This window comes from Eleutherodactylus coqui, chromosome 6 (assembly GCF_035609145.1).
Source record: "Eleutherodactylus coqui strain aEleCoq1 chromosome 6, aEleCoq1.hap1, whole genome shotgun sequence".
NCBI lineage: Eukaryota > Metazoa > Chordata > Amphibia > Anura > Eleutherodactylidae > Eleutherodactylus > Eleutherodactylus coqui.
In genome coordinates, this window is record NC_089842.1 from 182,042,966 (window position 1) to 182,068,302 (window position 25,337).

The window sequence follows — 25,337 nt, forward strand, 5'->3', positions numbered from 1 at the left end:
TACACTTGTCTTCAACACACATGATACAGGAGAAAACGATCAAACTACATTAAAAGAAGTGAATCTTCTGCCTAAAGAATGAGTGCCCTATAGTACTGTAGAGAGAATTTAAAGGTAACTCATACTGCAGTGCAGCCACAAATAATGCAAGTTTGGGGTCTTTTTCATCTCATTGCAGGGCGCCACATTTTGCTGTAAATATGATGCGGATTTCATTTCCACTAAAAAATCCACGGCATAAAAATTGACATGCTGCGGATTTTAAATCTGTACCGCATGCCAATTCCATGCAGATCTTTTCCAGAGACTTTAAAATCTCATCCAAATGACTTGTACCGTGCAGACTTATTCACACAAGCTATTTTCATGTCCATGTGCGGTCCGTATTTACAATGGACCGCACATGGATCCATTAGAGTCAAATGCGTTATACAAACATGCAGTGTTTTACATGTACTGTAAAAAAAAAAATTAATTCATTAAAAAATGCAGCATGTCCCATTCTGGTCCAACAGTCACTCATTTAAGTCAATGGGTGCGGAGAAAAAAAAAAAAAAAAAACATAAAAAAGGATATCCTTGTGCGCTCCGCCTTTCACTGATTATTACTAAGCAATTCTAGAAAAAAAAATGGACATTAACAACTAGAGATGAGCGAGTATACTCACTAAGGCACATTACTCGAGCGAGAAGTGCCTTAGCAGAGTATCTCCCCGCTCGTCTCTAAAGATTCGGGGGCCGCCGCGGGTGACAGGCGAGTTGCGGCGGGGAGCGGGGGGGGGGGGGGGTTTGGGAAGAGAGGGAGAGAGAGATCTCCCCTCCATTCCTCCCCACTCTCACCCGCCGGCCCCCGAATCTTTAGAGACGAGTGGGGAGATACTCGGCTAAGGCACCACTCGCTCGAATTATGTGCCTTAGCTAGTATACTCGCTCATCTCTATTAACAATGCATACAGATATGATGCGGACATATATTAAAATCCGTTTTTGATGTACCGAGATCTGGGAGTCTAGTGTGAATAAAGCCCAAGGCAGGATTCACACACACTTTAATTCAGTGTTTTTCATTGAGTTTTGGTTGACATTTAAATTTTATTTTTTTTTCCTGGAGGGGGGGGGGGGGGGTTGGGGGAAGCATTTTTTTTTCGGCTTAAGATGCTGCAGTCCGTAATCCACAACTCCATTTAAAGTTGAATAGTCCACCAACACAGCGCTTTTGTTTTTTTTATTCTAAACGCGGAATGCTTTCAGTAGGAGAGGTTTTCTGGCGGTTTCCCCCATACACTTCTCTGCATGATCTTAAATGTCAGGGAAAAACACAGCAAAAAACAAAAACATTGTTTTTTTTCAAACAATTTATAGTTTTTTTTTTTCTTGCTTTGCTTTTTTTAAGAGCATTTCAAAATGCTAAAATAAATGTATGAGGAGGCCAAACTGTTAGGTTTTCACATGTGCTGCTGGAATACAGTTCGCCCCAGAGGCAATTATAGGATTATTTACTAGAAATGCTTGTTTGTGCAATATAGACAAAGAGCAAGAATGGGAATAGTCTTACTTATTCTATCAGAGAAATACCTCGCCAACTCAGATAGCAGAATCACATCATTTCAATTGGATTGGGAGAAATGTCTGACCATAAATGGCTCAAATTAGTAATAACTTTAGTAAAATATAACAATATTTAATATTTTTAGTCTGAAGTTGGAATCAGTACATTGCCCAGCCGGACATGCGAAGTATAGATTTTCTTTTCAAAACTTTTTTCCCCCACCACGCCATCGCTAGGCGATGGCCCAGGTACCTACGGCCTGTCCACAATGTCAATTGCTGATGGGCTGCGGGTCGGACGGCTTCTACTGACGTCAATGGAAGCCGTTTGTGCGAAATCCACACAAAAATAGAGCATGCTGCGATTTTATTTCCGCAAGAGGAAATTGGAATAGCTGTCCGCTCACGTGACCCCTCCCCCATCCCCTTCCCGAAAATAAGCCCTAGCTACACTAGGTGAAAAAAAAAAAAAAAAAAGCAATACTCACCTCACAGCTGGAGTCTGCTGTGTAATCCTCCCCACTGTCAGAGGATTCTCTCTCTGGTAAACAGGGCTTTGAATTCCTCTGTCTCCAGCAACTGAGCGCTGTGATTGGATCAAGCGCTAGCCAATCATAGTCGGCACTCGATCATTCACAGCCCATTCAGTAAATGACATCACTGAATGGCTGTGATTTGTTCATCGAGCTCCGGCTGTGATTTCCAATGAGATGTCAGGCGATAATCGCCCTGTGTAAAATACCAATAAAACAATATAGCATTTTGTATAACAAAGGGCCCGATAATTTGCATACTAGTATGTCATTCATCCAGTTTTAAATATTTTAATACCCTTACTTTGATACTTTAAACCAAGTTTCATCAATTTTCAGTAACTCTGTCTGGGTGAGATTTTCAATTTCCACAAGTGTATAATAAAGACTCGTTCCCCCGGTTGGTTTTCATATTCTGAACAATGCATTTTCTCTCTCACATCTGAGTACATACAGAATACTATGCCTTTAACAGCAATGAAATGAAAATATCTTTGATCTGCAGATCTTAATGTCCACATCCGGTGCTTTCATACAATTACTGGCAGAGTTCTGCAGCGGGTAACAAACATCAGTGGCATTCAATGAGCTTTTAAGTCAGATGCAGCTTTGCAAACTCAATCTGGAATTTAAAGAGCATAATAGGATAACTGGCATTACCTTGAAGATTAGACACCGCTGTTGGATTGTGACCGCTTTATCCCATTTACAGCAGTAGTGAAATAGGCAATAAAAGAGGCAGGGAGAGGTTATATCCTATGCATTGTTGTGATAGCTCTATAGAAAACAGCCTCATTTTATAAGATTTTAGATATCATGGTCAAGGTTGACTATTGCCCAACATATATCATGGATATTAGGTAGCACCTATGGTTTTGGACAATACATCAAGAGATATTCCCCTGTCTGCTACATAGGGTTAGAGATCCTTGAACAAGAATGTGCAGAGCTGTGATACATTTCCTCTTCCTCAAAAACAAAAAAATCCCCACCGATTTGCTGGATCCATTTGGCAGACGATCCACTTTGCCCAACTATAAATAATAGTAGCTCGATTTGAGACAAGACATTTTGGCATTCTATACGAAGGACATCCAGCTGCAGTTTAGAATATGTTGGCCGATAAAGTGCTTCAGATAAAAAGATACAAAAAGCCTTTCACAGATATCTCAGGAACATGCATTTTCTTTGTGGCTTTCGTCAATAGGAAGCTTCCTGGCGATGGCTGAATGGGGATTGGACACAAAACTGCTACCACATAGCAGAAGTTGGCTCAAACTGCCCCACCTAAACAGCTGATCTTGCTCAGATAGATTTCGGTTTGTTCTCAAACATCTAAATGGAGTAACATGTTCAACTATTGAGGAGCCATGTCTGCTGAGGACAGCTGGGTTGCAGGCAGATAGTCTATTTGGAGTAGCAGGAAATATGTAGAATACTGTGTTGAATAGGAGATATTTTAAGTCCCTATGGAATAACATGTCATCTGCTGTTTTTGGTGGCCAGTGGCCAAAAATGTTCAGGCTGTTTCCTAGCAATTAATGCTGCTGGCAGCCAGGCTATGTTTGGAGAATGGTCACCCACCACTCTTGTAGGGCCACCTGTGGACCTTATTGGTCCCTTCTGTCCTCAGGATCTCTCCTTTGAAGCTAGATGACTATACTCAGCACTGGACAGTGGAAGACAAGACCAGGATGGTTTGGAACGGATGTCAGGAGACCACCAGGAGTAGAGATTAAGTCTCAACAAATACGTTAGTTGCGTTGTTAATGGAAATTCTTACCCCGGAGGTTCCTGGTTAGAGATAGAATGGCCGTTTGTTGACAGTCATTTTGTAGTGTTTGCTTAGATGATGAAAACACACCCAAGTCCAGGCTGTCACTGAAATGTACTGTCAGCATTATGAACACTACAGGGTTCACTGCTTTTATACGTCAAACATACAAAAGCTATTGTCCACATATTTTGGTACAGCTTTTATGTTTCATGAATGCATTCCAAAATATGTAACATTACATCTATACAACATTTAGCTAGTATAGAAGATAATTATACTTTAACCCCTTCCTGTCCACCGAAGTGATAATGAGTTGTAATGATTCGCTCTCAGCAGTTAAAAGTGATCAACCTGGTGGTCAAAGAGAGCCGAATTAACAGCTAATGACAGGAAGTACAAAACAATAAACATGGAGACCATTGTTCAAGTATTCTAGTGATCATGGGTTAGGCTGGGCTCACACAATGACATTGCGTACTTGCTGCTGGACGCCCATCGCCATGTAGTATCTTAGCGTGCATGTAATATTTGTATAAGCGGCAACATGGCCTCTTATGGGAGAGTCGTACAGCTCTATCAGAGTACACATATTTGGCATTGTTATACACAGTAGCGCAAGATGATTTTTTTTTTTTTTAATAAAATGTTTTTTTTTTTAAATTTATTATACTGAATGAAAAAAAAATAAATATAAGGAAAATTTGAATTCTATACTATTCCTGCCCGTTTTTCTTTATAAAGAGGAAACAAAAATAAAGATTTTTTTTTTAATTGCCCCTGTTCTGGCACTATAATAAAGCCCAACCCATGCCACAAAAAAAATGTAAAAAAAATTTAGGCATCAAATAAAAAAAAATATAAACTCTTAGGGCTCCCACACACTGGCGTCTTTTTAATGCCGCGTTTTTGTTTTTTTTTACACGAATGTCAATGGGACTTTCTAATGTTAAAAACGCATTGCAAAAAAAATAAATCGCAAAGCACAAACTTGCGACGTGTTTTTAACATTAGAAAGTCCCATTGACATGTGCGTTAAAAAACGCGAGTGAACTGGAGCCCTCAGAATGTATTGTTTTGAAAATATGAAATGTTGACATACAAGCACCAAAGGCCTTGGTCACAAAGGAGTTAAGGAAGCAGGTTAGCCACCTTATGACTGCTAGTGACAGCTGCAAATCTTGCAGGATCTACTTTGTTGTGTTATGAGTCCTGGGGGCATCCTGGAAGACAGGAAATGTGAGGGAGTACATTGCAACACAGGACAGGATACATCTCTTCTGCATTGTTTCCATTTATTGCTATAGCAAAGCCATTCCCAAATGTGCAGCAGGTCTAGACTGGTTACAGAACATCCTGAGTGATGCTCCACCGCCAGACCTCAGTTATATCTCCATTCATTTTCACAAGGACTGTTCAGCCAATGTTGCTACAGCAAATAAAAAAAACCTTAAAGAAAGGTTGGAAATAAATGTTGGCATCATCGTGCGGGAGAATATAGTCTGCAGAGTGTTGTGTGCGTGGAACACAGATGCAATCTGCCACTCGTGATTGGGAGCTGTGGCATTAGAAAAAGCTCGGTGGAATACAGCTGTCCAATTGTGTGTCGCTGAGTACCAGGAAACAAAATCAGTCACAATGGAAAGCTACCAGACCAAATTATGTGCAAGTGCTACAAGCAAACCCCACCCAAACATGATACAGAGGGGAATACTAAAGAGGATGTACAGAAGTGGTCAGGTGATGCCAGTGCACCCAGAGTGGTAGCTTTATAGGAGACACAAAAAAAAGGGGGGGCGTGGGGGCATGGCCACCCAGCCCAACATCTATGTAGAATTTATGCCAGATGCTGGCGCAAGTTATAACAGAACTCTTTTCCGGCTTGTAGCTGGTGCAGATTTCTGTATAGGCACACGGAGGTGCCAAGATGCACCTAACATATGAAAAAGGCATGCATCTGTTCATACATTAGGCGTATTGTGCACTAGCAGAGATCATACGGTATTAAAATTGGTGTTCGAAACACCAGTCGTAATACGTTTCTTCCATTGTGTCACTGATCATTGTAGCCTTAGGTAACTCTTGAGGGCTGCACCTAAGGCTGGGTTCCTACATGGCAGAATCCTGCCGGAAATCTCGCTGCTTGGCCACAGCACAAAACCGCGGGATTTTCGCTGGGAGAGCGCTGCTTCAAAACCCGCGGCACTTAGCCGCGGGTTTTGGAGCAGCCTGGACGCACGTTTTTTCATTGCGGCCGGCTCTCCCATAGAGGAGAGCGCGGCCGCAACAGAAAAAGAATAAAATAAATTGACATGCTGCAGCTGGGGAATCCGAGCCGCAGTGACGGCTTTGCCGCGACGGATTGGCCGACCCTTGTGGACGAGATTTCTGGCAGGCTAACTCCGGGATTAGCGGCCGCAGGCGTATTTGCCACAGCGAACGTCCGGGCGAAATTTCTGCGGCAAATCCGCCCTATGTGAACCCAGCCTAGGGGAGCCCGAGTTTTCACTCTTTAACCCCTGTTTGGTGGATCTGATCTTCACTGCAGGGGTCCTCTAGGCAAGGGGTCCCCAACTCCAGTCCTCAGGGACCACCAACAGATCGTGTTTTCAGGATATCCTATGCTAAGAACACCTGTGGCAATGTCTGAGGCACCAACAATAATTACATCACCTGTGCAACAATGAGGAAATCCTGAAAACATGACCTGTTGGTGGTCCCTGAGGACTGGAGTTGGGGGAACACTGATCTAGGCTGTTACTCCAAGAGTAGTCTTGGTGCAAAGGCACCTGACACAAACAGGTCAGAGGCATACTAGTGTAGTGTCAGAGGGACAGGCAAAGCGTCAATATCACAGGCCAAGGTCAGAACAGGTGAAATTCATGCATAATCGCATAGACAGGCAGCAATCAGATAAAACGTGGTCAAGTTAAAAGCCATGGTCAGAACAGGAGAATTCAGGAAAGCTGGGAGTATACAGACAGGTTGAACCAAGAGACAAAAAGAATTAACAGTACTTTTGCAGACCCTAATGGAAGGTATTGCTCACGAACCCTTCTATGGGAGACTGTGCCTTGAGTAACCAGAATATCTGGACTGGTTAGGGATGGAAACGCTGGGTATACGCGATGGCATTTTAAGAGGCAGGCTAGGTGGTATGCTTACCAAATGGGCAGCGCTGACAGAGGAAAGAATGATGCAGCATCTTCTGCACAGAAGACGTTTGGGACATTGTATGAAGGGAAGAGGTGAGGGAAGACATTAGCAGTGGCCAGCAGCCACTCAGCCAATGAGTTAGGAGTAATGAATTAAACATCCGAGTGTCAAAAGGTGTCAGTGAAATGAAAAGTAACGTGGTTCTCTGGTACCTTCAAAAGGGTTCACACAGCTATCGGAACCGAATTGCCTGTATGGTACACTGATTCAAGAAGTCTCGGCTGTTATAGGGACATGTCAAAAGTTTTCATCGGTGAGGATCTGTTGCCGAAATACCACTGATGGCTAGAACAAAGCAGCAGAAGTGCTAGGCCGAGTGCTGCCTCTGCTTGCTATCTGAAGAGGGACTCAGACTTACTATGGAGCCAGTCTTCAACTAACAATATGTGATGACTTTAGCTATGATTATTGACATCTAAAACTGGTCTGTGCAAAACTTCATAAACATAGGCAAATGGACTAAAGCAGGCCATACACATTAGACGAACGTTGGCTGAACCAGTCGATTTTGGTGCGACTGACCACCCAACATGCATTGGAATAACTGAACTCCCCCCCCCCCCCCCCCCATTGCATAAGTTGGAGGAAAGAATTGGGCAGGCTGGGTTTCTACATGCCTGTTCTGAAAGGAGGTAAGATGTTCCCGAGATGTCTGGCAGTGGCTATTTCTCCAGTTCAGAGCATGCGTGTGTATGGAATGAACATGGCAGAACCAGCGATAACCTCATTGGACAAAAGCTAGCTAAGGTGTATGGCCACCTTAAAGAATCATAGTGAAGCCAAGAAACATGGTAGTAGCCAAAGGGCAACAATATGATGTAAACTTGCAGCTGCACACAGTTATGGCTGAAATCCAAAAGCAAACGAACACAAGATACAGCAGCACACTTCGTTCATGTGACGTGCGGGAGACCACACATCTGCATGTTGTATTCTCGTGGGAGACTTGCACTGGGATAGAACATGTTACAATTTCTATGTACAATCACCCATGTGAAGAAACCCACTGCAAATAATTTGCTGTAGTTCACCACATACAATACAAGTCAAATTCAACTGAAGTTCTACAGAGAACCTGAGATACAGGATGTATGAGTGCCTACCCAGCAGCAATATTTTTTCTAGCGATGCGAGAGTGCCTCGCATTGCAGAGAAAACTCTACGATATTGCTCATTGTTTTCAATGCAATATAACTGCATACATCCTTATTTATTCCAGCTATATTCTTACACTATCTTACCAAAAGTAATTAGACTCCAGATCAAAAAGTGGTCATTATTTCCATATATTAATACTTAGTGAGGCTCCTTTGGCCCTAATGACATTGGACACTCTCCATGGCATACTTTCTACTAGTGTCTGATACAGTTCAGTTGGCGTTTCCCTCCATCCATCCTGCAAATGTCTGGCAAGTTTTCTCAAAGAAGATGGAAGCTGTTCATATTTCTTGACCCACTGTTCCAGTTCATCCCAAAGATGTTCAGCATGGTTCAGATTGGGACGCTGTGCAACCAGTCAAATCGTGGAACATCCATTTCCTCAAACCAACACAAAACAGTGTTGGATTTGTGACAAGGTGTATTGTCTTGTTGGAAGTATTACTGACCATACCAAGAGTATTGACACATTGTTGGCAACACATTATTGTCTTGGATTCCAAGGTACACCTCTGTGTTCATTGTTCTTGCCACTACAACCAACGGACCGAGACAATGCCATCCCCAGACAATAATGGACTGCCATACTTAAAGGGATTGCCCAGTTGTAAACTATTGATAGTCTAGCCTGAGAATAGTCCATCAGTGAGTGTCTGTCTCCCAGGATATCAGCTGTTCACTGGGCCAATGCGCTTGTGTTTTAGGGCTTATTCAGACAGGCGTATATCGGCCAGTTTTCACTCCCGGTCAATAAACACTGTCCCTCTCTTCAAGGGGAGGAGACGAGCCTGGCTACTGTAGTGGGAACAGAGCCGTCTGCTTCCTGGAGAAATCAGCTCCATGCACAAGGTACACCAGTGTGGCAAACAGCTGATCAGTGGGGGTCCAGGTGGAAGACCCTTGCCAATTTACTACTGATAGCCTATTTTCTGGTTAGGTTATCAAGAGTCTAAAACTTAACAACCCTTTTAACTGTTAGTACAACACTCAGGTAAAAGGCCGTTCCCCAGACATCCTCCACACCCAAGTATGTCCATCTGATTTGGAGATGGAGTAGCGCAATTTGTCACTCCATACAACATTCTTCCATTGCTCAACTATCCATTGACAGCGCTCCTTGCACCACTGTAGACGGGGCCGATGCATCTTCTTTGAAAGAACTTGCCAGACATTTGCATGATGAATAGAGGGAAATACCAGCTGAAGTGTATCAGACGTTAGTAGAAATGCCACGGAGAGTATCCAATGTCATTAAGGCCAAAGGTGCCCCACTAAGTAGTAACATCTGGAAATAAATACTACTGTTGATTCTTGCTCAGGTGTCCAATTAATTTGGTAGAAAAGTGTTTAAAGACAATGAACCCAATTAAAAGTTAAATCAGACACAAAACACCACATAATATCTGTCCCTGACCACAGCAGGCACAATATGCCATCTTCTCACTGCATTCTGAATATGATATCTATGTGGTTAGCTACATGGCCAACCTACAGAAAAGTACAGCCCTAATCTCACCACGGAGCAGCTGTCACTCCAGGAATAGGAACCTGTGCAAAAGTCTGGAAGAATCATGTACAGCAAAAACTGACCAACTTCCACAGCACAACCTCTATGTCCACATCCAAGAACAGCTGCTCAGAGAATGAGACGAGTGTCTGGACTACAAAGCGGGTGCGACACTGTCGGCCTGGGCAAGTGGAACAGCTGCCCACTCCGTGATGGCTACGGGTCTGCAACTTTAAAACTATTCAATGCCCAGTAGTTTATATAGCTCAATAGGAATGGTGCACAGCTACCAATTACCATGCCAGTGTATGGCCGGGCTCACACGAAAGGGTCAGAGTCCACATGTGGATTTCCACAGCAGAAGACCTGCGATCCTTTGTGGAAAATAACTGCGAATGCTTGCGGATACGTAAGGTTTTCCGTGCGGATGTAGGCATGTGCCTAGCGTATCATCTACGCAGAAGATCTCTCTCTTTCCCCTCCAGCTGGCATTCCGACTTTCCTATCAAGTTGCGAGCGTTTTTGCCGCTCATACGCAGTGTTAATCCATAAACATCTTTTGAGGCCGTCTGTGCAGAATCCGCACTAAAATAAAGCATGCTGTGATTCTTCTTCCACTCACAGACTATGCAATTCATACCCGCAAGTCTAAAGGAAAATTCGAAGATATATGCCTTTCAATGCCCAGGTTTTACTGCGGATGGCAAACACGTAATCTGCAATTCAAATCGGTTCATGTGAACCTGGCCTAAGGATAGTAAAGCCACTTTGTTTATAATTGATAATGCAAAGTGTATGTTGACCGTACAGCAGTGCCCAATGGTGCCCAAAAATAGTTGTCCTGGCCTTTGCTAAAGGATCTCCACCAATGATGATGTGACCAGTTATAATTTGGAGAGGCAGCTGGAACCTGCACATTTCCCCTGTAGTATTATGTGGGGCCCACATAATCAATATGATAGTGTGAATCAACTGGCACAAACCTATCTTTCTCAGCTGGACCTCTCCATGAGACTGTTAGATTTTTTTCTTTTAGTAGCCCAGCTATAAGAATTTTATCATCAACAGTCAATACACCACCTGTGCAATTTGCTACTGGTGTCCTACTTTTCGGGTTGTTTTCGAAAGCTCTCGTCACATCTCCATTTGGAGCCTCTGGCACAGACCTCGCACAAAACCCTGGAAGAAATAGTGTAGCATGCTGCGCTATTTTGCTTGGAAAATGCTGGTTGTCACAACAGAAGCCCAACAGACCCCATTATATAGTTAATGAAGTCTGTCAGGGACTGTTAATGTGTACGCCTGCCCTTACACAAAGCAGCCAATATTTGCTAAAAGATTACCCCCAAAATTACAGTTGACTGCAAGGGTATTATTGTATCTTGACATCCCCAGGAACAACTGGTGGAGTCAAGATTGACAGGGGGGTGACGCCCCCTGTACCCGATTGGCTGCACAGCGCCGGCTCGAGGCGCGCATTGGCCCAGGTGAAACCCCCTCCCCGCCGGGCAGACAGAAGAAGGCACCCCGCTCTGTGTTGAAGCGCAGAGCGGTGTCGGCATGAGGGAGCCCACAGGGCCGTGAAGCAGCTTTGCCATTGGCACCGCTGAAGGTGTCCCCCTTTTTTCTTCCCCCCCATTCAGCAGCATGGAGGACACAGCGCCGAGGGTCCATGAAGTCACAGACGCTGTCCACCCACAGCAGCACAACAGCAGGGAGCCAGCAACGGAGCCCTACACTTTCTGACATGCGTCCCCCGCACACTGCATTAGGAGAGCAGGCAGCCAACAGCGGCAGGGGAGTCACCGTTATAGGCACTGGGCCGAGGACAGCTGGGAGGCCGGGGGACAGCCACTTAGCTGCTGTAACAGTGCAGCAGCTGAGTGGCGGCTAACACACACTGACTTACTACGGCGCTTCCAGCAGACATACACTTTACCTTCTTCCAGGACCTTCACTTTATGAGCCAATTGGGAGCTAGGGGTGTAAGAGGGGCGTTCCTCCTGTCAAACCCCTAGCTTCCGGTGGAGTCAAGATACGATAATACCGACTGCAAGATGCTTTCACGTACTGGTTGCCACAAACATAGTGCTCAGTGTAAGCCAAATTATGGGCACCTGGACCAATGTCACCCAAAGAGTACTTCATCTGTACTATGCCATACTACATTTACTATCCTACAATACTGAACAGTAATGTTAGTTAGAGTACTACCATTATACGCTACTATGTACAATGTCCAATGTGTTCTCTAATGGTTACTGTAACCTCTATCATAAAACTATAATATGCCTCTCAATTACAGCTATACAGCACATACAATCCATATAGAAGTACATTACACCTAATAGCTTTTCAAGGATTAATGCCCACCTTGGGGAAATACTGTATTGCAGCAATCCACTTTTGCCCAGAGGACATTATAGCTTCCTCAAGGAGTGGAAGCCAGCCAGCTGCCCATGTCCAGCCAAGAAGGGGGGGGGGGGGGCAGAATCATCCAGCATGCCCGTCCCACAGAAGATGCTTCACTGTAACTCACTTTTGACCAAAAGGAGGAATCTAATTGAATTTGCCCAGAGGTAGCATCAAAAGCAACCATGGAATTATACACAGTGGTTTTGCCAAGAGATGGCCACATAGACTTGGCATTGCCCATGGGCCACACGACACCCAGCCATGTTGTTATTTTTTCCCAACTAGTCAGCATAACCACACACTTTTGACAAAGAATGGAATTGTAGCCAGTTGGTTTTACCTGAAGGACATGTCATCTAGGGGATTTTGCCTGGGAAAGGAGGGGGGGGGGGGGGGGGGGGGGGGGGCAATGGCAGCCTGACGCTTTTTCCCGGTGGGGTGCCTCACAACTAGCCACAGATGATGCATTACAGCCAACCACTTGCCATGGGGATGCATTAGAGCTTGCCACTTTTGCCCTGGGGAGCATCGCACCCAGTCGCTTTTACCCACGGGTGGCTTCACTGAGATTTTGCCCTGGAAGGCATCGCACCCAGTTGCTTTTGCCCATGGTGGGTATCACAGTCATACACTGTGCTCTGAGGAGCATCACACCTGGTCACTTTTGCCCATGGGGGAGGAATCATAGTCAATTTTTACCCAGGGAAGAGCCATGGCAGTCAGCCACGTTTGCCCATGGAGTCATAACAACTAGTCTTCTTGTACAGGGTGCAACACATGCAGGTGCCCTGCAGGACTGGCATCACACCCTGCTTCTTTGCACAGGGCACATTATTGTATGGGTGCCCATAGGCAGACAAGTGCCACCATACCAAAGGTGCTTCCAGCTGGAACTGACAGGTGATGCCCACACTTCCAGGCAGAGATCTGACATGTCAGGCTCACACTATGCCCATCAACACCCACCTACCTGCCAGGCTATTGTAACAATCCACCTCGATGCCCTCCACCGCCCTCTTCTGCTCCTCCGTTAAGAGCTGCTGGGGGTCCCCGGCGCTGTCCTGTTCCCCCGGGAGCCCCTTCAGCTCCAGCAGTGCCCGGTGGTACTTGCCAATGGCCTCCCGGTACTTCTTGTCCTTGTAGCACTGTGCCCCTTGGCTCTTGAAGTCCAGGGATCTGTGGATGAGCTGTCCCGGGTCCCCACGCATGCCCCCCGTGAGGCTGGCCCGGTCCATGTCTGTGCAGGCGGCAGTGCTTACATGTCCAGCACGAGCTGCACCTCCACACATCAGTCTATGGGAGATCCGTCTGCAAGCAGCCAGACAGAGGCAGCTCCCTCCTCCTCCTCCTCCCAGGGCTGCCCCTTCCTGAGCTGTTAAAGAGACAGTCGCCCTGCCCGTCACTACCAACTACAGCACATGCTTGTGCCCTCATGCACTGCTGCAGAACCTCTTTAGCTTCAAACCTCTCCTAAAATGCACGCAAGAAAGACTACATTATAGTGAGGAGCAGAACAATCCAGCAATCACAATGGCTGTGGATAGTAGCTCCCCCTGCTGGCAGCTATGTGGTACAGCAGCAGTGACAATTGCTCTATGGACGGGATGTAGTTCCAATTACCAGTCAGCAGAATACCTGTCAAATGTTTGGACACACCTTTCCAATCCAGTCTTGAACGTGCAAATAATAATGATGGAACAATACCTCTGCAGCGCCACCTATTGGACGGCAGCATTCCTTCAAATCAATGTACGGCTTTTTAACAAGTCTGTAAAACAATGATTGGGAATAGGAAGCTGTCTGTGTATGTTTTTTTGGGCTTGGTTTTCTATTCCCAATCATTGATTACTGCAGAGGTATTATTCCATCTTCCTTATTTGCATAAATTACCCAGAGGAGCATGCATGGCTTTATAAGTCTCCTCAATCATCCTTTCATCCCTGACATCTTACTTCGTAACTTTAATTAACTATAAAACAAGCAAATGAAACAGTCTCTGGATCTGCTTTGTACATCCAATTTTTGGAAGGTGCATTCTTACAATAAACAGTCTGCTGCTAGTATAACTCCAAGTGGACCTCCAATTCATGAAGCATTACTTGGCAGCAATCAATAGGTAGATCGGCAGTAAAAGTTTTTTACAAGATAGTCCATGATACACAAAATGTACAACACTAGCGTCCATAATTTAGTCCTCCGGTATGCTGGGAGTTATTTCTTCTCTCATTTCTGGCAGTGATGGAACACAAGTTTGCAGTAGACAAAATAACAATAATTTCCTCGACTTTATGGAGATTCCCGAATAGACAGACACTCCTTCACTGGAATTCACAGGCCGGATACTGGCTTCGACATGTAGACCGTGTCAGACACCCGGCTACGGTACCCGGCTGGTAGCCATTCTTTCCTGTCTCTTCAGCATGCAAGGCCATACCAGGAGGCCTGGTACAGAATCCCTGCTGGCAGCCGCTCCTCCCTTCTCCGCTGACATATTCTCTGCCCTGACGCTGCGTACACATATAAGGGGATACAGATACAGCATTCTCCCATGCAGAATAGAGTGGCATGCAGCCACTGTCATGGGCAGTTCGAGAGATGCTTGTGTGGCTCCGTCCCACCCCCCCAGTCCAGGACCCCGCCGGGAAGCAGAGCAGGAAGGAAGAGGAGAATGGCACTTGCCAATACTGGAGTTGGACCCCTCCGCCCGCCCATGGCTAGAGAGGAGAGTGCTTCTTTTGGGCGCCAGAGTTAGACCAATGGGCCCTGACATCCTGGGGGCCCGAAGATAAGAGACCAGATCCACGGGGTGAAGTGCTCTGCAGGCTGTGGAGAAGAGGGAGTCTCCCTCCCCACAGTGCCGGACATCATGGTGGTGGTGCCGAAGATCTGTAACAATGGAAATTCCGAAAGTTCTGCGAAATGAAGTTGGCACAGATGAAGAAGAAAGTAGAAGCGAATTGTCAGAGAAGTTTAATTTAAGCATGAGATTACTGTATTGTCCTGGACTGCGTAAAGTAAAATCGCTGGCCACGGTGAGAGCATGAGGACTCACGGGACTGTGATAAAGTGTAGGATAGTTATGGCGCCATAGTTTGGGTTATAAAGCAAGGCCTTGCAAGGGTTAATTGAGTATGCTGTAGAATAATGGGTTAAGGATGTAAAGTGTTATGCTGAAGTCTAATGCATATGATGTGTCTATGACGAACTATGTGCAATGGCACAGTGAGCTACATGGCATAGAGCAGTAATATGGATTTGAATAATGTGCGATATGCGTATTAAAGCGCTTTCAATGTGTGATGACCTCTTTATAAGGATGATGTATGTGACGGTTATGCCGCAGACAAGAGAAGTTGCAACAGACGCTGATAGTTATGTGAAATGATGTGCCTTGCTTCTGCCAAGGAGGAGAAATGCTGAAGATGTATATGTTGATGAGATACACCATACAAAGAAAAAAGTGTATTTAGAGTCACAGAACATCTGCAGAGTTCTGTCACTTCAAAGAGAGAGTTAATACCAAGTTATTAGTAACATTAAAGTATGAAAACGCTCCTAAGTAGCGTAATAGTATAAATACCAGTTTTGTTCAATAAAGTTTATTTAAAAAATTGTACCACCTCTGCCTCCATCTGTCAGCTGCTGTGCCATCCGGAACCTGCGTTGCACCACCACCAGCGACACACACACTTTTTTATCTAGTGCCCTAGAAAGGCGTAACTTGAAGCTGCTGGGCCCCAGTGCAAAATCTGGAACTGGATCCCCAACTATAAAGCTTCATTGATAGTATTGGTTTGCAATATGGGGGAGAGAGACTTTGTGGGCCCCTAGGGCTCCTGGACCCAGGTGCGACTGCACCCCTTATACCTACGCCAGTGGCTAGAACCTTTGAGACCTTTTGATTTCCTAACAGCCTATTACAAAATAGCATATATTAATATTGCAAATTGAAGTGTAGTGGCCCAGAGTAATGGGGCCCCTCCATAAAAGTGTGCATGCGTTTGTCTAATTGTATTGTCAGTGTCTTCTGTGTTGCATGATTGATGTGTATTGCATATCTGCAGCACCATAAGAGTTAACTGTGTGGTATGTGAGATGTCTGTCTGGAAATGTATCCTTTGTTTGTCATGTGACCCTGTTTGATATACCCTGTTTCCCCAAAAATAAGACAGTGTCTTATATTAATTTTTGTTCCCAAAGATGTGCTGGGTCTTATTTTCAGGTGATGTCTTATTTTTCCATGAAGAAGAATTCACATTTATTGTTGAACAGAAAAAAATGAACATTTATTATATACTGTACAGTAGTTGTCATCACAAACCAGCATAACCAGACAAACTGTGAATCCTATCAAGAATTTCTTGTTACTACCATTATTTCCATGCACATACTGTCTGGAGACTGTAACGATCACTCCCTAAAGAATCACAGTGACACACTAGTTGCCTGACTCACACACAGGGCCACAAAAAATAAGGGCTGTAAAGTACCTGGCTCCCACGCACTGTCTGGAGACTGTAACGATCATGCACAGCAGTTCCTGGACCACTTGTACAGCAGGGGCGGTATTGCAGCTTCTGGCCACCAGGGGAGCTCCTCACAACACACTCACACAGCAGGGACAGAGCTAGGTCTTATTTTCGGGGGATGACTTATATTTAGCACTTCAGCAAAACCTGTACTAGGTCTTATTTTCAGTGGATGTCTTATTTTCAGGGAAACGCGGTATGTGGATACAAGGTGCATAAGAGAGAGTAATCTTCTGATCTGTGAGCTTGGAGCTTTTGCAAAGGAGTCACACAGAGGCCTTCAGCTCGGTGTGGTTGAGAATGGAAGACGCTGAGAGAAATTCAATGCCTACTCTGGGCCTGCTTTACCCAGGAGATGCCAGTGTTACCCTTAAACACTGAAAGAGAGAGAGAATGAGGAGCCGCCATGCAGCGCACCCCTTTTCCAAATGTGAGTGATGACCAGTAGTGAGTTGGAGAGAAGAAAGAGTGTTGCCGAGCACCAGGACCCACAGATAACTGGACTGTGGTTTCTTCTGTTCACCTGTGAGTCCTCCCTGTCACACCACTTTGAGTTTTGCCCTGTTTTTTTCCTGATGGCGTGTATTACTGAACTGTACCAAGTTTTGCAAGTAAACGAGCTTCACCGACCATTCCTGATTTGGCTCTGAAAGTTAGATCCCTGTGTGTGGGCTCTTTATTGCTAAAAACTGGATTCACCGCAGAGGGTGGAACGGTGGCGTCACCCGTGACAAAAAGGGCTAAGGTAATCCCCCAGTGGGTTTCCCTATTTTCATAGCCTGCCCTCGGACCCTTGGCCATGTTCCTGGTTACCCTCCGGGTGGGAGGTGGTAGAGCCACTGTGACAAGGCCCAAACTCTACCATGCTGTCTCCTAGGCTAGGGCCCACTCTTTGGACGCTGCAGGGCAGAGCTATTCTGGCATCTCACGAACAGGATGAGTCTAATGTGCCTGTATGAATGGATCAGAGAGAAAATGCCTCCGCCATTATTGTCCAGACCAGTGAAGAGAAAGGTTGCCTATGTCTGAGTGTCTAGAAATGTTTTGTTATTTCCAGTCCGCTGAGCTCTCTGAAGAAGTGCTGGAGAGACAAGACTGAGCCACCTGCTAAGAATGCAGAGAGAAAAAGAAAATTCTTCAACTGGATCTCATTCCTATATTGCCAGGATGCGTTACGCCCTGAGAAGAGGACGTGTGAAATTGCTAGGCCCTGTTATATTGCCCAGTTTACATTCCCTAACTTTGGAGGAAGAAGCAATATGGCTGCACAAAATTGCGCCCAGTTTTGCTGTCCTTCTTCATTACCACAAGAGCCCACAAAAACTTCCTCCCAAGAACTTCCTGGAAAGGCTGTGAAAAAAGAAGGGGGGTCACCCCCACCGCGGAACAACATTCTGTAGCTGGGAACCATCCAGAGGTGAAGACTTCCTCTGCTTCCAGCAAACCACTAGACTTGTCTCAGCAGACTGACAAGCACACTCACGAAGGAGAGAACATGGCCTGCCACACTGCCTTACGCTGCGTGCCAGACGGATATCCCCCGCCTCACTCCAGGTTCTATTGGGGCGACGAACTGGAACTCCAGGGATTGGCATTGCCGCTACCAACCCCTCTTTCCCCACTATCGGAGAAGAGCCTTAAAAAGCCTTCAAGATGGGATTCTATTCAGCCTGCAGACCTCATGCTGGCTAGGAAAAGATCTCTGCCGATCTTCGTTTCCTTGGAGGAGGAACAGGAACCTGCTGCCTTGGAGAACATCCAACAGAGAAGAGCCTGCCTTTGTGATTCACAAGGACAATTTAGAGGACAGAGACGTTATTCTTCCAGGGTTGCATCCCTTCATACGGGGCTTTTAGGACCCGGGCGTTTGGCTGTACTTTACTGTACAGCGTAATCAAGAGCCTCCATAAAGCCTACGTCAGCCTGCTATGAGGCGTCAGCTGGACTTGAGCTGTTCTGAGCCGGCCATGGATCCTGAACAAATCAGAGGACGCAGAGGTGAGGGCCTTTTTATGCCAAAGCCCGGCCCTTGGTTCTTCCATAGGCATACGCTCATGGACTTTTAGCGTAACACCCACCGGGTTCAGCGCTAACTCAGAGTCTGAGGAACCTGTTGCCACTGACCTAGTAGTCACCTGGTGCTAGAGGAAAAGCACTTCTATTTTGTTCAAACTCGTATAAGACTTTCTTTTTCTGGACTTTGTTTTATGCCTAATTAAGCCGCAAAATGGACTAAAAAGTTGAATAATTAGCTTTGCATTGCCTGAAAATGTTTTGCAAATGTTTATTGAAACGTTATAATGTTTAAGAAATGTGCAGGAGGGTAATTCAAGCATGACAAGTAAAGTTGTCTGCATTTAAAATGGATGTTTGTCTTTGAATAATTGTATGCAAATGAGTTTGGGGGTTTTCTGTCTGCAAGTCCTACTAGTCAGCTTCTGTGTGTCAGTATGCTCTTCTGTCTGTCTCAGGGGAGGCATCTACATTTACATCTTTATCTTTAGTCAGCTCAGTTGGGAGTATTTACCTAAGGTTACTTCCCTCCATTAGATTATTTTCTGGGAAAGTGATGGTCATTCCACTTATCCTGTATACAGTCCTACCAGTCAACCATTCTCTATTCTTTGTCTAGCTACAGTGTGTTGCGTTTCTTCTTTAGTCCTTGGGGAGAAGAGCTATGTAAAGCGCCCCATAGCAATGTTAAGAGTGTCTTGGAATCTGTCCAACATAACAGTTTTCAGTGGTCTGGCCATACCACTTCAGCACATGGTGTTATATACTAATGCTTTTCATAGAAAGTGACATCTTAAGTAGTCTAGGTACACTTTGATGGGTAAGCTTTGAGCAGCAACCGAAGGGTGAGTTGTGTTTACACGTTCTGCCTTGTACACTCAGTAACTGTGTGGATGTTCTGGTAGATGTATTTGTGTAGAACACTGAGAGCTAGTTCATCCCGGATCTTACACTCTGTTTAAGAGGTTACGGGGTCGACTTGTTCAAAAGAAAGTGTAGTGACCCAGAGTAATGGGGCCTCTCCATAAAAGTGTGCATGCATTTGTCTAATTGTATTGTCAGTGTCTTCTGTGTTGCATGATTGATGTGTATTGCATATCTGCAGCACCATAAGAGTTAACTGTGTGGTATGTAAGATGTCTGTCTGGAAATGTATCTTTTGTTTGTCATGTGATCTTGTTTGACATATGTGGATGCAAGGTGCATAAGAGAGAAGAGTCTTTTGATCCGTGAGCTTGGAGCTTTTGCAAGGGAGTAACACAGAGGCCTTCAGCTCTGTGTGGTTCAGAATGGAAGAGGCTGAGAGCAATTCAATGCCTACCCTGGGCCTGCTTTAACCAGGAGATGCCAGTGTTACCCTTAAACACCGAAAGACAGAAAGAAAGAGAATTTGAGGTGCCGCCATGCAGCACACCCCTTTTCCAAATGTGAGTGATGACCGGTAGAGAGTTGGAGAGAAGAAAGAGTGTTGCCAGGACCAGGACCCACAGATAACTGGACTGTGCTTTCTCCTGTCTACCCGTGAGTCCTCCCTGTCACACCACTTTGAGTTTTGCCCTGTTTTTCCCTGCTGGCATGTATTACTGAACTGTACCAAGTTATTGCAAGTAAACGAGCTTCAATGGCTGTGCCCGCTTTGGCTCTGAAAGTTAAATCCCTGTGTGTGGACTCTTTATTGCTAACAACTGGATTCACTGCAGAGGATGGAACGGTGGTGTCACTCGTGACAAAAAGGACTAAGGTAATCCACCACTGGGTTTCCTATTTTCATAGCCTGCCCTTGGCCCCTTGGACGTGTCCCTGGTTACCTTCCAAGTGGGAGGCGGTAGAGCCACATTGACAAGGCCCAAACTTTACTCCGCTGTCTCCTAGGCTGGGAACCGCTTCTCGGATGCTGCAAAAGCAGTAACACTGAATAACCACTAGAGGTCAGAAAGTACAGCATATCTGAAAACAAGATAACAAATTTGGCACTACTCTTATGACCATCCCCCTTACAGTCCAACTCATCCCACACTATCTCATATTCGGCTTAGTTCAGGTAATTGTGGAGGCCATGACATATATGGCAACACTCCATCACTCTTCTTTTCTCCTTGCATAGCCTGAATGTGTGTTTGCAGGTCTTTGCCCTACAAACAATGGTCACACTAAGCGCAAACCGGGTGGGATGGTATGTAACTGCAGAATGCTATGGTAGCTAGCCATGCTAGTTAAAGGGGTTGTCTCGCGAAATCAAGTGGGGTTAAGCACTTCTGTATGGCCATATTAATGCACTTTGTAATATACATCGTGCATTAAATATGAGCCATACAGAAGTTATTCACTTACCTGCTCCGTTGCTGGCATCCCCGTCTCCATGGCGCCATCTAATTTCAGCGTCTAATCGCCCGATTAGACGCGCTTGCGCAGAAGGGTCTTCTCCCGATTCCAGCCTCCTGATTGGCTGGAATCGGCACACGTGACGGGGGGGAACTACGCGATGATGCGTAGAAGGGGGCGGAGCCAGAATGCTGCTCGTGCCCGGACCGACCAGAAGGGAGAAGACCCTTCTGCGCAAGCGCGTCTAATCGGGCGATTAGACGCTGAAATTAGACGGAGCCATGGAGACGGGGACGCCAGCAACGGAACAGGTAAGTGAATAACTTCTGTATGGCTCATATTTAATGCACGATGTATATTATAAAGTGCAATAATATGGCCATACAGAAGTGCTTAACCCCACTTGATTTCGCGAGACAACCCCTTTAAATGTGCCTTGGATTTTAAAAATCTCACCAACAGTGTCATCAGCAAATCACCCCCACACCATCACACCTGCTCCTCTATGCTTCACGGTGCAAACCACACTTGTAGAAACCATCCACTCATCTTTTCTGTGTTTCACAAAGTCATGGCGGTTGGAACGAAGAATCTCATATCTTGATTCATCAGACCAAAGTACAGATTTCCACTAGTCTAATGTCTATTCTTTGTATTTCTTGGCCCAAGCAGGCCTCTTCTTTTTATTGATGTTCCTCAGTAGTGGCTTCTTTGCAGTAAATCAACCATAAAGGCCTGATTCTCGCAGTCTCTTCTGAACTATTGATGTTGAGATGTGTCTGGTACTGGATCTTTGAAGCATTTATGTGGGCTCTAATTTGAGGCACTGTTAATTGATGGTTTCTGAGGATAGTAACTCTAATAAACTTATCTGCAGCAGAGGTCGGTCTTGGTCTTTCCTGGGGCAGTCCTAAGAGTTTCATCACAGCATTTGATGGTTTTTATGACTGCACTTGAGGATACCTTCAAAGTTCTTTACATTTTCTGGATTGACTGATTTTCATGTCTTAAAGTAATGATGGACTTTTGTTTCTTTTTACTTGTTTGAGCTGTTCTTGCTATAATGTGGATCAGAACAGTAGTTGAATAGGGCTAAACACTGTATTGGACTGTGTACCATCCCTACCTCTGCACAACCAAACTGATGGCCTCAAACACATTGAGAAGACAAAAAATAACACAAATAAACTCTCAACAAGGCATACCTGTTAATTGGCTTCATGAGGTAGTCATCTGGAATGGTTTTCAGTTAAGGGAATGCCTAGAGTGTGCAAAGCTGTCATCAAAGTAAAAGGGGGCTACTTTGAAGATTCTAAAATTAAAAACGTATTCTGGCATGATGCTTATTTGTTTACTACTTAATTCATATGTGTCTATTCATAGTTTTCATGTCTTCAATATGAATCTACAATGTAGGAAAAAACAACAAAACAAAACCTGGCTCTCAGTAATTAAGGACACTATTCCGAAAATACATACTATTACAACTTCACTAACTATTAGGGCTTATTCAGCCGACCGTATGTCGGCTGGATATTCACGCTGGCCGATACACGGCGTCCCTCTCTGCAGGGGGAGGAGGCTGGGAGAGCCAGGAGCAGTGCACTGAGCTCCCGCCCCCTCTCCGCCCCTCGGCACTATTTGCAACTCCAGAGACTTGGCTCCGCCCATCTCCTCTCATTGCAAACAGTGCCGAGGGGGCGGGAGCTTAGTGCTCTGCTCCCAGCTCTCCCAGCCTCCTCCCCCTGCAGAGAGGGACACCGTATATCGGCCAGCGTGAAAACCCGGCCGATATACAGTCATCTGAATAAGCCCTCAAACTAATAAGACTTTTTTAAAATATGCATAAAACAAGCCCTTTTCCTCCAGCTGTAAACACTTGTCTGCTAATTATTAATTAAAGAGTTCTCCTATTAATCCTGTGGACAGGTGATAAAAGGTATGATCCCTGAGGGATGTCACCAATCACTGGTGCCAGTGAGTCCTTTCTTTGCCAGCTGTTTCCAACACTTTAATAGAGTTTGAATGGCTTGATAGAGCACAGTACCTCTGATCCACTGCACAAATAAGTTGCTGGCAGGTGTAAGAGGTGCACAACATCAATACTGAGGGGGCAACATCTAGGGTCATGGAGGGAGAAGACAGTCAGAAATACTAAACTACAGGCACTGTATGCAGTCACAGGTCTGCAGCACCCACACAATGCAGTTGTATGTAGTCAAGGGGAGGTGCTCAGTCCCAGATTACATTACTGGCCACATCCAATTGCTTGCATTCAGTATGAGGGATACAGTACACAAAAGAAGAGGGGTACACCATCCTGTTATTAAGAGGGGGGGGGGGAGCACCCATACAGTCAGAAAGAGAAGGGGGGGGGGCAGCACCCATACGGTTGGAAAGAGAACAGGCAGAAAGAGAAGGGGAAAGGGGCAGCATCCATACAGTCAGAAAGAGAACAGGCAGAAAGAGAAGGGGAAAGGGGCAGCATCCATACAGTCAGAAAGAGAAGGTGGGGCAGCACCCATACAGTCAGAAAGAGGGGGGGGCAGCACCCATATAGTCAGAAAGAGGGGGGGGGGCCGCACCCATACAGTCAGAAAGAGAAGGGGGGGTGAGCACCCATACAGTCAGAAAGAGAGGGGGGGTGCAACACCCACACAGTAAGCCTAGGTTCACACAGGGCGGATTTGTCGCGGAAATTCCGTCCGGAATATCGCTGCGGCAAATCCGCATGCGGCCGCTAATCCGCATGCGGCCGCTAATCTCGGGATTAGCCAGCGATGTGGATGAGATTTCTCAGAAATCTCGTCCACACGGGACAGCAAATCCGCTGCGGCAAAGCTGGCAGAAGCCGCCGCTGCAGCTCGGATTTGCTGGCCGCAGCATGTTCATTTTTTTTTCTTCCGCTACGGCCACGCTCTCCTCTATGGGAGCGCCGGCCGCAGCGGAAGAGCAAGAGGCCGGGCCGCTTCAAAACCGCCACGGGTTTTGAAGCAGCGGTTCTCCCGGCGGAAATCTCACGGTTTTTCACTGCGGCAAAACCGTGAGATTTCCGTCGAGAATCCGCCCCGTGTGAACCCAGCCTAAGGGTGCCTGCACACGAACAGAATTTCTAGCGCGTTATTTTATGCACATTGTCCGCCCCAGACCGCAGCCAATATACTCCTATGAGGATCCGCAGTTGTCCCCAGACGGACGGATTTGTATCGCGTTTTTTCACGCGCTTGAAAAAAATCTGCGACCTGTTCTAATTTGGGTCGGATTCTGCGCGTGAAGCCTCCAATACAAGTGAATGGGTGCGTTTTTTCATGCAGTACATCCGCAGTGCAGCTGTGGATGGAGTCACTGGTTGCTATGACTACAGGAAGTAGGCATGGTAGGAGGCGTCCCAACACACAGCACAGAGCTTCACAGGCAAATTTCAGCAGCAGCACTGCCCTTCCAGTCACCTCATCCACCAGACAGCAGACAGCAGCCACCAGCCTGCAGCCACAAGCCACCAGCCTGCAGCCACAAGCCACCAGGCGTAACGAATAATGATCAACATGGGCAAACTTGTCGCAATGATGCAGGACTTCCCTAGCATATGGGACAGTAACTCCCCAGAGTACTTAAACAAGAATCGAAAGGAACAGTCCTGGCTTCAACTCTCCGCTCAGGTTTATGGGGATGCCTGGACGAACACAATAGAAGCGGAAAAGAAGAACTTGCGTGAGTATTATTCGCTATTGCGTCAAATGTCCTTTTTTTTTTCATTTTAACCCCTTAGTGGCCAAGCAGTTTTACTTTTGTTTTTATTGTGCTTTTTTCCATCCCCACTTTTAACCCCTTAGTGACGGAGCTTTTTTGCTTTTTTCCTTTTTTTCCCCCTACTCCCTAAAAAAATCGTAGTTCCCTTATTTATCCATCGACGTCGCTGTATAAGGGCTTGTTTTTTTGCGGGACGAGTTGTATTTTGCAATGGCACTATTTATTGTACCATATAATTTACTGAAAAACCTTTAAAAAATTGTAATCGGAGAGAAAAAAAAAGACTTTCCACCATCTTTCGGTCGTCCTGTTTCTGCAGCGCGCAAAGTGCAACAAAAACGACCTGATATTTTTATTCTATGGGTCAGTACGATTACTACGTTACCAAACTTATATAGTATTTGTTTTGCTGTAGTACTTGTATTTTTTTTTTTTAAGATATTTAATTTTTTAAAATTATTTTCTGTGTCCATTTTCTGCGTGCAATAACTTTTTTATTTCTTTGGCATAGTTGTGTGAGGGCTCATTTTGTGCGGTATGTCCTGACGTTTCTGTTGGTACCATTTTCGCATA

The 25,337-nt window shown here is 45.5% G+C and overlaps 1 protein-coding gene across 2 annotated transcripts in view; it reads right to left on the minus strand.

Moving 5' to 3' along the window:
* TTC9 (tetratricopeptide repeat domain 9) overlaps positions 1 to 13,544 on the minus strand; it is a 50,582-nt gene extending 37,038 nt beyond the window's left edge. For both annotated transcript variants that reach the window (XM_066608400.1, XM_066608399.1), the window contains exon 1: positions 13,121 to 13,544. In XM_066608400.1, coding sequence (XP_066464497.1) covers positions 13,121 to 13,439 — 319 coding nt within the window. In that variant the 5' untranslated portion in view covers positions 13,440 to 13,544. The remainder of the gene's footprint in view (positions 1 to 13,120) is intronic.
* Positions 13,545 to 25,337: the final 11,793 nt, after the last annotated feature.